This window comes from Eschscholzia californica, unplaced genomic scaffold, assembly GCF_041429995.1.
Source record: "Eschscholzia californica isolate CP2 unplaced genomic scaffold, dmEscCali1.0.p SCAF_1, whole genome shotgun sequence".
In the NCBI taxonomy this organism is placed as follows: domain Eukaryota; kingdom Viridiplantae; phylum Streptophyta; class Magnoliopsida; order Ranunculales; family Papaveraceae; genus Eschscholzia; species Eschscholzia californica.
The window spans coordinates 77,009,015-77,020,743 of record NW_028238198.1 but is presented as its reverse complement, the minus strand read 5'-3'; the positions used below and the strand labels follow the sequence as shown (position 1 = coordinate 77,020,743).

The 11,729-nt window shown below is 37.2% G+C and overlaps 1 protein-coding gene across 1 annotated transcript; it reads right to left on the bottom strand.

The window, feature by feature from the left end:
- Positions 1-6,902: 6,902 nt before the first annotated feature.
- LOC147569357 (F-box protein CPR1-like) lies at positions 6,903-8,276 on the bottom strand. Its single transcript, XM_086671909.1, has one exon. The coding sequence runs from the start codon at positions 8,245-8,247 to the stop codon at positions 6,994-6,996; it is 1,254 nt and encodes a 417-aa protein (XP_086528035.1). The 5' UTR covers positions 8,248-8,276; the 3' UTR covers positions 6,903-6,993.
- Positions 8,277-11,729: the final 3,453 nt, after the last annotated feature.

Genomic DNA, 11,729 nt, shown 5'->3' with positions numbered 1-11,729 from the left:
AAATCGCCATGGAATCCATATCTCATCAAGACATGTAGCTTGATAATTTAAGTCAACGGAAGACTTAAATTAGTTTTCTAGAATAGAAAACTGAGAAGGATGGAAACATTCGAGTTTCCCGAAACTAGACAAAAGGAATTGGATTTCCCCAGTCCAGTTATGCCCATACTCATGCTTAAAGAATCCATCGACGGATTAAAGCACGCAAGAGTCAGAATCTTCGATTCATAAAGGCAATCAAATTGGGTTTGATCCTTGAGGAATGAAGAAATTCTTGAATCACGTACTTCAAGAAGGTAAGCGGGAGCAACAAACCTTCCAGGTCCGTATGCAGAGTACATACAAAAGATTGAGTACGACATAAGATGTTGTGTAATAGTAAACGTACTGACTCAATAAAAGGACCACACATAAGGATAAAATGTCATTTTGGGCATCTAAAGGTCTATAAGCGTAAATCATGAAAGATGATAGGATTAGAAAGACTCAGTACGCTGAGACGCTTGAGATCCAAAACCGAAAATCTAAGACTCGAAAAGTCTAAAAGAATTTCAACTCAAAAACTCATGACAAAGAGCGTTGCAAAACTCGGAGTCTGAAAAGACACCGATGAGCAAGCACGCATGAGAGAGACACTTATGTTTGAAAACATAAAGTCAATCATGTTGGACATGATTAGCATTTAGACATCCAAATTCGGATTGGAAAACCGAAACACTGTTTAAAACATCATAGAAGGCTAAAGGATGAAGTAGTACAAGAGTTGAAACAAGTCATCGTAGCAAACTTCCAGACATGGAAGGAAAGTAGGCTAAAAGCGTTTAGGCCGGAAACTGTTGCAAATACTACATGAGAGTTAAAAGCTTTAACTCTAGTAAAGGTTACTAAAAATTATCAAGGTTGAAGATAGCAATCTTCAAATTTATTGATAATTAGCAAAGTTTAAAACAGACTACATCGGTAGTCAAACTAAACTGTCACCTAAGACAAAGTATGAGACTCATACACAAGTCTAAAGGCATCGGGTACATTTAGAATAGACCTTGACAAGTAAATTGAGCGGGCAAAAATGAGTTTTACGGAAGAGGCTCAAATTTACAAACTCTCGTTATCGGAAATAAAGTTAATTATTTCACAGTCGTCTAAGGTTGGTTTAGTACTTAAACGACAGTCCACAAATAATAAAACATTCCGAATAGGTTTGTCAGAAATGTGATCTGATGAATGAAACCCTATTGAGTGAACTTGGAATATTTATTATCATCTCCCCAGTCCAGGTCGTTGCATGGACAACAACGATTAAGGAAGACTCGCACGGGATGTCGATGAGATATCGCAGTTTCATGGGCTATAGAATAGGAGTATTCAATTCGACTATGTGGGTGTGTAAAAGGTTATACACTAGATAACCCTCGATATGAGAAGTACATCACTCGTGATGAAACGTCAAAATACTTCTCATAAAAGACAATTGGAGAGATTCCTAAAAACATGAGTGCTTCACTCATCTTATGTAAGGAATGTCCGACTTTGGTTCCGTTAAACGCCGCGCCGTAAAAGGAGGTTATAAAGCAGATACTGGAAATGACAGGATAGACATGAAGTTAAGTGGGAGCGCAAGAATGGATTGTGTCATCCTTATCACATTAGGTACAAAGTGTCTCAAGGCCACTTGATGAGTAGAACCTGAAAAATGCGTGGCCATGCTCAAACGGATTAGGAGTTAATCGTTTGTCTTTTACAGTTGTACTCGGATATCAAGAAAGTCTGAATGACGTGACGTATCATATGGGATACTAATTGACACGGGAATCGAGCACTGCACTTGTTCTAAGTCCAAGTGGAAGTCTGAAGGAGATGTCCTTCGACCAAGGTGGCAATGCGACAAATTTGTCGGCTAGGACAATTGATGGAGAAGATCATCAAGTCCACTTGATTTAGGGGTCGTGGAGTTTAAGCTAGAAACCAACCACGATCGTCGAATTACCAAGTAATTCGCGGCTAACTTCGATCGGATCCTACAACGGGTTACACATAAGAGTGTCAATTTGATCTAGGATATGACTAGTGGGAGTGAGATATAATAATGGGAGTGTCCCATAAATATATCTCATAGGCCTAAAGAGAAATTCGACAAAGATAGTACAAAAAGCCCAAAAACAGGGTTTTGGGCCTAAACCGATTTGGGCACGTTTAGGGCTCGGATTGGGCTGATTTCTGGCGGGTCATTTCCTTATGTTATGAACATTAAATCAGCCAATTTTAGCTGGGTTTGGACGTCATCTCCTTAGGGAATTGAGAAAATATCAACTAGTTGCTATTTTCGATAATTTCCCTAAATCTTATTCTATAGGGTGTATTAGGAAACCTAAAAGGAGGTGGATTCTTATTAGGGTTCTATATAAACACTCTTAGGGAAGAGAATAAGGTGTGTAATTTCTCTCTAAGCTTTCTTACTCTACCACATCAAGTACAGAGGAGAAAGTGAGTTAATTCTCATTACTATCTATCTAGTCAAAGAAGAAAGGTGTTCTTCTTCCAACCACCATTGGTGTGCTAGCTAACAACAAGGTGGGAGATCAAGTTGATTGCTCGTGTCTTAAGTAGAGGAGCTACGTTTTAAGCTCTTGGTCTTCTCAAAAACAATTGGAAAGGTTCGAGGGAAAAACTAGCGAATAAGGTATTCATCTTCTAGTTTTGCTTAGTATTATTATGGGCTTATGCATGTGATCCTGGGAATACTAATGTAGACATTAGATGTCTTATTTCCGCCATTGACATTAGTATAAGGGTGTAAAACCCAACACTCTTGATAATGTCTCTCCATCTTTACGTGCATTTTCTACTTCTTTGTCCTCGGTTACTGTGCCTAAGTGTTACAGAGAGGCTCTTGAGCACCCTGGTTGAAGAAGGCCATGGAGGAGGAAATGGACACGTTGAATTTGAATCATACTTGGCCGCTTGTCTCACGACCAACTGATGCTAAGGTATTTACTCTGAAACATAACCCAGATGGCACAGTTAGTCGTTTAAAAGCACGTTTGGTTGCAAAAGGGTTTACTGAAACTTACGACATTGATTACGATGAAACTTTTTTTCCAGTGGCTAAGTTGAACTCCTTCCGGGTTCTTATTTCCCTAATAGCAAATTTAGAGTGGCCCCTTCATTAACTTGATGTGAAAAATGCCTTTCTTCATGGAGATCTTATGAAAGCTGCATATATGGCTCAGCCTCCTGGTTTCGAGTCCTCTAGTGACTTGGTGTGTCATCTGAAGAAATCTATCTATGAGCTTAAACAGTCTCCTCGGGCATGGTTTGATAAATTTAGTGTTACAATTACTTCTTATGGGATGACCCGCAACCATGCCGATCACTATCTCTTTTATTAGAAGACTTCTCGAGGTAATGTTATCTTACTCGTGTATGTTGATGATATTATAGTTACAGGAGTGAAGAGAAAGGGATTCAGATTCTGAAGCATCATTTAGACACTCATTTTTGTAAAAGAACTTGGGTAACCTCAAGTATTTTCTTGGTATCGAAGTTGTTCGCTCGAATCTTGGCATTAACTTGTCACAAAGGAAATATGTTTTAGATCTCTTGGAGGAAGCAGGTTACTTGGATTGCAAACCAATTAACTCGCCTATGGATCCAAATTCCAAACTTTGTCCTGAAGTTGGGGATATACTTCCAGACGCTGAAATGTATAGAAGACTTGTTGGAAAGCTTATCTATCTGACTATCACACGGCAGGATATATCCTACGTTGTGAGTAGTGTTAGCCAATTCATGGCTAACCCTCGTGGTCCTCATCTTAATGCAGTGATTCGGATCCTCAAATATCTTAAAGGGGCACATGGTCGTGGTTTACTATATCGTCCCAATGGCCATTTGAATATTGAAGGTTACATAGGGATGTCGATTGGGCTGGATTAGGGTTGGGAATTTGTTCCGAAAACCCGGATCCGCCCGCGTCCGCCCATGTCCGCAAAGGACCGTGACCGCCCGTCCGACCGAGAAGGTTCTAGCGGACGGTCACGGACAAAAGGGCTTACCCGGAGGTCCGCCCGTGACCGACTGCTTTAGCTAAAGACCGACCGCCCGACCATATACCCGGAAGAAGATTGACCATTAGATTTTGTAGGGTATTATTAGAGTCGCTGGATTTCCTTGAGTATATAACCAAAAAAAAACCCTAGACCTACAATCCTTTCATTTCTTCTTCATTTCTTCTTCTCACTTCTTAAACGGCTGGAATCCCTAAAACTTCTGAAATCCCAAACCCTAAGATCTAACTTCTAAGTATTCTAAAACCCTAATCATCCAACGTTCAACCCTCATTAGCCATTAGTCTTCACTCTTCAACGAAGAATCAGTTGGTTTATGTTTTTTTTTGGGTTGTAGTCTTGAAGATTCGGTTGAAGATTCAACCCTCTTTAGTTTCAACCCTCAACTCTCATTGAATCAAAGGTACGAAACTACAAATTAATCATCTAAATATTTCATTCCTTTTCTCTGTTTTAGATACTTTTTTGTTAGAATAATATTTATTCCTTTTTGTCGATCTATTTCACTGTTTAGATTAGGCCTTAAGGTTTACTTATGCTATGTTTCTAAAAATCTTACTGAATCTTCAAATGATTTTTTGTTTACTTATTATCTGTTTCGAAAAATCTAGAAATCGTTTTTTGTTTCTAAGATCTAGAAATAATAGTGTTTAGTGATTCTTTAAATTGTTTTTTGTTTCCAATATCTAGGAAAAAAGTGTACTGTTTTAATATCTAGAAATCATTTTTTGTTTCTAAGATCTACAAGTAATAGTGTGTACTGATTCTTCAAATCGTTCTTCGTTTCTAACATCTAGAAAAGATTGTTTGTTTCTAAGATCTACAAATTATAGTGTTTACTGATTAGTTATTTTCTCTGTTTACTGAATCATTTTTCTTCTTCATCTTACACTGGCTGTGATAATTTTGCAATATAAGATCTACAAGATTCAAAGGTAAAACTCATAACCTTGTTTTAATGTTTTCTCTGTTTACTTGAGGACTGACCTCGTTAACTCGATATGATTCCTAGAGAAGTTTTCGGACTTGTTCAAGTTGAGTCGCTTCCTATTGATGATGGTTGATTTAGAGTTGGCAACATGGTCTGATTTAGGTTGTTTACCAAATGATGACAAACTCTAACATTGTAAATATGTTGTTTCTAGATTTCTAGGCATGTTGTAGAGTTAGGAACAACTGAAATAGTTATGTTGTAGGTCATGGACATTGGCAACATGGTCCGTAAAACATGTATTGTATGCTTTCTTATATTCATTTTATCCGATATGGGTTGTTAATGTTGACCGATTGTGATGGCATATTAGGGTTAGTAACTATTTCATTTCATTCATGGTCGTGTGATATTATGTTAGACTCTTGTATTTTGTTTTCTGATTTCTTTTTATATCTTATTTGTTATTTCAGGATAGAACAACAACACATGAAGAAGAGGACTGCCAAAATCTGGAAAATGTGGGACATCATTGAAGTACCTGATCCTGATAATGTTGGGAGAATTGTAGAAGTTGCGGTCTGTAAAATTTGTGGTGAAAGAACGATATGCGAGTCTAAGACTGGTACGATTGATTTCTTTCGGCATACTCAAGTTTGTTCGAAAAAGCATCAGGTGGATTTTGAAACAGATTAAGAATGGTGTTTTGTTAATCGTGTGCATTTAATGGTGTCGAAGAATTGAAGCTAATGATGTTAGGCTACTTTGGTACTTCATTTTTCGATTTATCTTGTCTGCTTTGTAATTTAATTTTATTTTTGTTACACTTCTCGCTTGGTTCAGACTTCAGTAAATTCTAAATATTCGCCTCTTTGCACGTATTTTATTTCTCATTCCCGAAGCCCGACCGACCGGTGCCCGGCATGTCCGGATGGATAAAACGGACACGGGCGGACATTTTGAGGAAAAAATTCCGTTTAGTCCGTCTGTTTAGTCCGCCAGTCCGAACGGTCATCGTGGAGTTTTGTCCGTTCCGCCCGGACCGGAAGCAAGTCTGTCCGCGGACTGCCCGTCCGGACCGATTCCCAACCCTAAGCTGGATCTCCATCTGATAGATGCTCCACGACAGGGTATTGTACTTTTGTTGGGGGTAACCTTGTTGCTTGGAAGAGTAAAAAGCAATCTATTGTTGATCGGTTTAGTGTCGAAGCAGAGTACCGTGTTATGACGCATACTACATGTGAGCTTGTATGGCTGAAATCTTTTCTAGCTACTCCTCTACTAGCGCAACTCCTCTTTATTGTGATAACCAAGCTGCTATTCATATTGCCAGCAATCTTGTCTTTCATGAGCGTACTAAGCATATAGTAGTGGATTGTCATTTCATTCGTTCCAAACTTCAAACTAAAGAAATATGCACTCCTTTTGTTTCTTCTTTTAATCAACTCGCAGATATCTTCACTAAGGCTCTTCCTAAGAACCAGTTAGAGAGTATATGTATCAAGCTTGGAGTGTCGAATATCTACTCTCCAGCTTGGGGGGGGGGGGGGGGGGGGGGGGGGGGTTGAAGTAATGATAATATAATATGTAAATATATAGTTAATGTAAGGGTAGTATAGTCCATATAGATCATTTGTGTTTATCTAAGTCTTTTCCTTGTAAGAACTATGAGAGAAAATAATCAATAAAAACTAGTTCAACTTTTCTCTACTTTGTTCTTCAGTTTAGATCTACAACAATGATCGTGAGCAATATCGGAACCCTGACTTGGGTATCATTGAACCCACTCGGCTATTGAATTCACATCTCGGACTTGGGATAAATCTCAGTCGAAAAGGGTAGTTCTTCAAAGCTTACTTATACAAACAAAAGATTAATGAAAGGCCGTTGACAAATTTCATAGCTTTTACTATAAAGAGACATCAATATTTTGAAGAGGCTTGATATATTCATATAAGTAACGTTTTACAAAGAACTAAAGTTGAAATAAATAATTCAGACACGAGTAAGATTCTTAATGGAATTATCTCCTAATTCTTGCTTCAAATAAATTTTGGAATTCAGTGAAACTAAACTACTAACACACGACATTACAACATCTTGAACTTCACTTAGCTTAGGAATTGTAGTTTTTTTCTGCTTGTCATATAAAACTATGTTATCAGGTTCAAGTGGGACATGTTTCCGTAATAGTATGTCACCATTCTTGAAAGAGTTGATGAGCTCCATGAAGCAAATGGAATTAATCTTGTTATTGTATTTAGGGATGGTGAATAGTTTAGTCCAAGACTCACTCACTCCGTACTCCTTCATTATCCACACATCAGTAAAAGCAACCTCACTATTATCAAATATGCAAAGATTCTCACTCAAAACACCAAAGGTTGACAATCGTGCTGAGCGCTTGTGATTCGAGCTTTTTGGTATGGACAATTCCTTGAATCTCTCATCACCCACATCAAAAGAAAGTATTACATGACAGTCTGTTGTTTCACTGGGTCCTTCAGTAAGCCGAGTTCCCATCCAATGAAGAGCTCCATTAAGGAACTGGCCAGATCGATCTCCACGGATTTTGTAAGGAATCTTGTCGTTATTGACTTTCCACGAATCAGAACCTAAAGTGTAGGATTGGACAACAGTAAAAAAAGAACCAGGGTGATCCGACACGCTTGCAACCATGTAAATCTTGTAAGTATCAAGCTTGAAATCATAACCGAAACCCAAGCCAAGTTTGAGAAGTTCATAAAATTCGAGAGCATCTAGTATTGGTGTAGTATTTGGTGGTTGTGGTACCAATATACATTCATCAGTAGATGGGTTCCAAAGGTAAATTTGTTGGATATGGTCACTAGAACTGTGAGTGAAGCAAATTAAACCATTACAAGAACCCACAAAAATAAAACCAGCATCGGATTGAAGACAGATGAATGGGTAGTCGGTAATGTGAAGAGGTTTTTGAGATGCCAATGAATCAGAATCGATAGAGTATATTCTCTTATTTTCAGCGTCATTGAGAATTAGACTGAATTTGTCATGTTGAACAGCATGATTATGGTGAAGTTTGATGAAATAAGGATCAGAGAGAAGAGATGACCAGGTTTTGGATACTGACTTGAATCGTATGATAGATTTGACTGGTAACTTGGGAAATATATCATGGATGAGGATTTCTTCAGGGAGGAGGCTCTTCTTCGGCAGCAGCATCGAACAAACTCCTCCTTGTCTTTTCATCTGCTTCTTCATCATCATAATATTTTAGGAACTATTTCAACAACACACAACCCAGAGACAGGGAGAGGTTCGTCTATATATAAGGTATATAACTCTTGTTAGCATTAATAGAAGTTTCCGTATCCTAAGTAGTTTAGGATTTTTGTCAACAAAAAATAGAAAGTAGTTTAGGGTTGGAAAGGTTCATGGTCGGTTATAACTATTTACATTTATTCTATCAGAGTCAGTTTCAGACTGTTATTTTTGTCTGACTCGTCGTCTGAATGGATAGTTAGGGTTGATTTTTGGGTTTATTTGAGTAGGACGATTGAAATTAATGAGAAAAACAAACATCGCGTAAGTTTAAGACTTTTTGAGTAGGACGAGTCAGATAAGTTAATGAGAAAAACAAACATCACCTAAGTTTAAGACTTTTTGCGGGTAAGATTGAAATTTCATTGCAGATTTGTGGGATAATTAATTCCCCTGTTTTGTATGCATAATCAATCATTGGTTGTAGCTGTGTAGCCTAAAATTGTTTACGCTTTATGACGATTGATGAAAATACTGTATCTGAATTCTTGGTATCAGGGACGCCCAAAAGGTGTTACTCCCAAACACATCTTCAAGCCTCTTGTGCCCACACTATCGGAACTCCTACGAGTCAAGGTATGCTATTTTAATAAGCTACGACCCCGCATTTGCAAATAAGCTAGCTTCTCTTGCAAATCTATATGTGAATGATGCCTTTGGCACTGCCCCATAGAGGTCATGCTTCCACTGAGGGAGTTACTAAAAGTTCTTAAAGACTTCTGTTGAAGGTTTCCTTATGCAGAAGGTACAGTTCAATAATTCAATTTTCTCTTCGTTTTACCGTCTCATATTTGTTGTCTTGTTTGCTTTCTTAACTAGATGCTGATTACCAAAATAAGTCAGTTCAATTCATTGGGCTAACATCTATAGTTGTTATATAGACCGTAGGGTGCTCCGAAAGTTGACGAAGCTTAGACTTTGAATCACTGTTACATAAAAATGTTTTTGTTTTAATCAATATATAACCGCTAGATACGACTAGTTAGTTAAATAACGGGTGTATTGGTTTTTGTGGGTGTGACTGTTCTCTCCAATTGTGACCATATCTTGAATATATGAACTTATCTTCTGTATCTTCATATATCTTGGACTCTTCTTTATCGTCGGATCTCTTTATCTCAATCTGTCTCATATATTTTATACCTTCCAATATCTTCCATATCTGGTATATTAGTAGTAACCAGATCTAATATCTTCCGTATCTCAATAGAAGTCCCAGTATCACCAAGCCAAGGAGTTGTTTGTGCTAAATGACATTCTCTTAGTGATTCATCTTCTGATATAATTGAAGAATCACTAAGAACAGCCAAGTTACATTCAGCAATCACTAATGGTGTGTTTGGATGCAGGAATCATGAATCCACGGATTCATGAATCCAAATGATTCATGATTCCATGGATTCATGAATCCAAATGATTTTTTTTTGTGTGTTTGGTAACCTATAAGAATCCTAGAATTCTTGTTTCCTTCATCTAAAATCCTTTGGCTTGTTTGGCAAACATAATTGGATTCTTACAAAATAAGTTTTTAATTAAAATAATACCTTCATATTCATGAATAATATCCAAAAAAGAAAACCTCATCCAAGTATTGTCTTAAAAATAAAAAGTAAGTACTGGTAAAAAAAATAATGTCATCTCTTGTCCATGCTAAAATAATTTGCTCTCGATCCACATAAGTTGTTCATCTGGTTCCATTGTTAAGAAAAACCTCCTTCTTTCAACATCATGATGGAACCATTCCAAGCAATTGATCTTTGTCTCTGTATCTAACTGGAGGGTGTCAAGTGCTTTCTTTACGTCTTTCCAGCAATTGTCGTCCATGTTGTTCCTTTGGGCCATTGCATTAGCAACATTTTCAATTGCGACACGTACTCCGGTCATCTCTTGGCTCAAAGTTGCTGAAATAGAACGACTACGCTTATTGCGTGTCTCTAGAACGGAGCCGCCACGTTTAGATGAAGATGAGCGACATTGATCACCGCCAACATCAAAAGAATCGCAGTCAACATCAACTTCGGTAGAAGGAGCTCCTTCATTTGTGTTAGACTCATCATCGGTTGTAAGATTAGTTGTTGTTTCTCTATCCCCAACTGCCGGTTCGTCTCCGAACACTTCAACCATCTTGTTTCTTAAAAATTTCAATTTTGGTCTTGCCTACAAATAATAGAGAGAAAACCATAAGAAAACCACAAATAAAAGCTGGAATCATAACTTTATAACAAAAATGCATGGAAGTAAAGTTTAACTGCCTCACTGATTTGGCTTAATTTGCAAAGAGCATCTATTATCACACTGTATGAAACAACATCAGGAAATAAATTCCATATTTTTACCATCTTGGTTTGGAATTCCATAGCAAGACCCACTTCACCAACTCTACATAGGCCAGTTATAAGAGTTCCACATGTAACATTATCAGGTCGAAGTCATTTTATCAAACACTTCAAGGGCAGCACTAATATTTTTCTGTAGACACAGTCCTTTAATAAGTGTATTACAAGTGATCAAATCAGGCTCATACCCACTCTTTTGACATTTTCCCATTACACAAAATGCATAGTTTACCTGACCTAATTGACAGCAACAGTTAATCGAAATATTAAATGTGAACAAATCCATTTGGATTCCAACCAAAATCATCTTTTCATAGAGGGTAAACACATCTGAGTAGGATCTAGTTTTGGCAAGTGAACTCAATAGTTGATTAAAGGTAGAGGTAGATATAAATGGTTTAATGGAAACCAATTTATCAAAGTAAACAAGGGCATTATCAAGATTCTTAATATTCCCAGACTTACATTGATTAGGGAATTCCAAACCAAGATGGTAAAAATATGGAATTTATCTCCAACCGAAGCATTCTCATAACTCTAGTGATAAATTCATGTAAGATAGTCATTGAAGGTATTTAACTTACTTGTATAAGTTCATCCCATACTCGATCCTCAGCAATAACCATATTCCTACTAGAGCTCCAACCGAAGCCGCTAAGTTTCAGAAGTTCTTCCACACCGTTTTTTAACTTCTTCATTGTTTTTATTCGATTTTGAATGTTAGCTTTGCTGATTTTTTGTTGACATAAGGGTTGAACAGCATTTGAAATAGCAACAAAAGCAGGTCCTTTCCAACCGGCATTACCACCTTTACCTTTGTTGCCAAGAAGAGTTTGTTCTCTTAAAGTGTCAAGCATCGCTTTGTCCATTGGAACAGTCCATGTCACATTCTCCTTTTTTTGCGAATCAACTTCATTCATCTCTAATAGTTCAACAAAATAAGAATGTAAATAAAACAAGTATACAAATTCGTAATTCATATCATTCTGAAATATCAATGACATATCATTCTAAAAATCAAATACGTATCATTCTAAAAATCAATGACATATCATTCTAAAAATCAAATACATATTGCTCTAAAATATAAGT

Excerpts from the sequence above, each read along its gene's own strand:
- LOC147569357 (XM_086671909.1), bottom strand. The coding sequence starts at position 8,247 with ATGATGATGAAGAAGCAGATGAAAAGACAAGGAGGAGTTTGTTCGATG.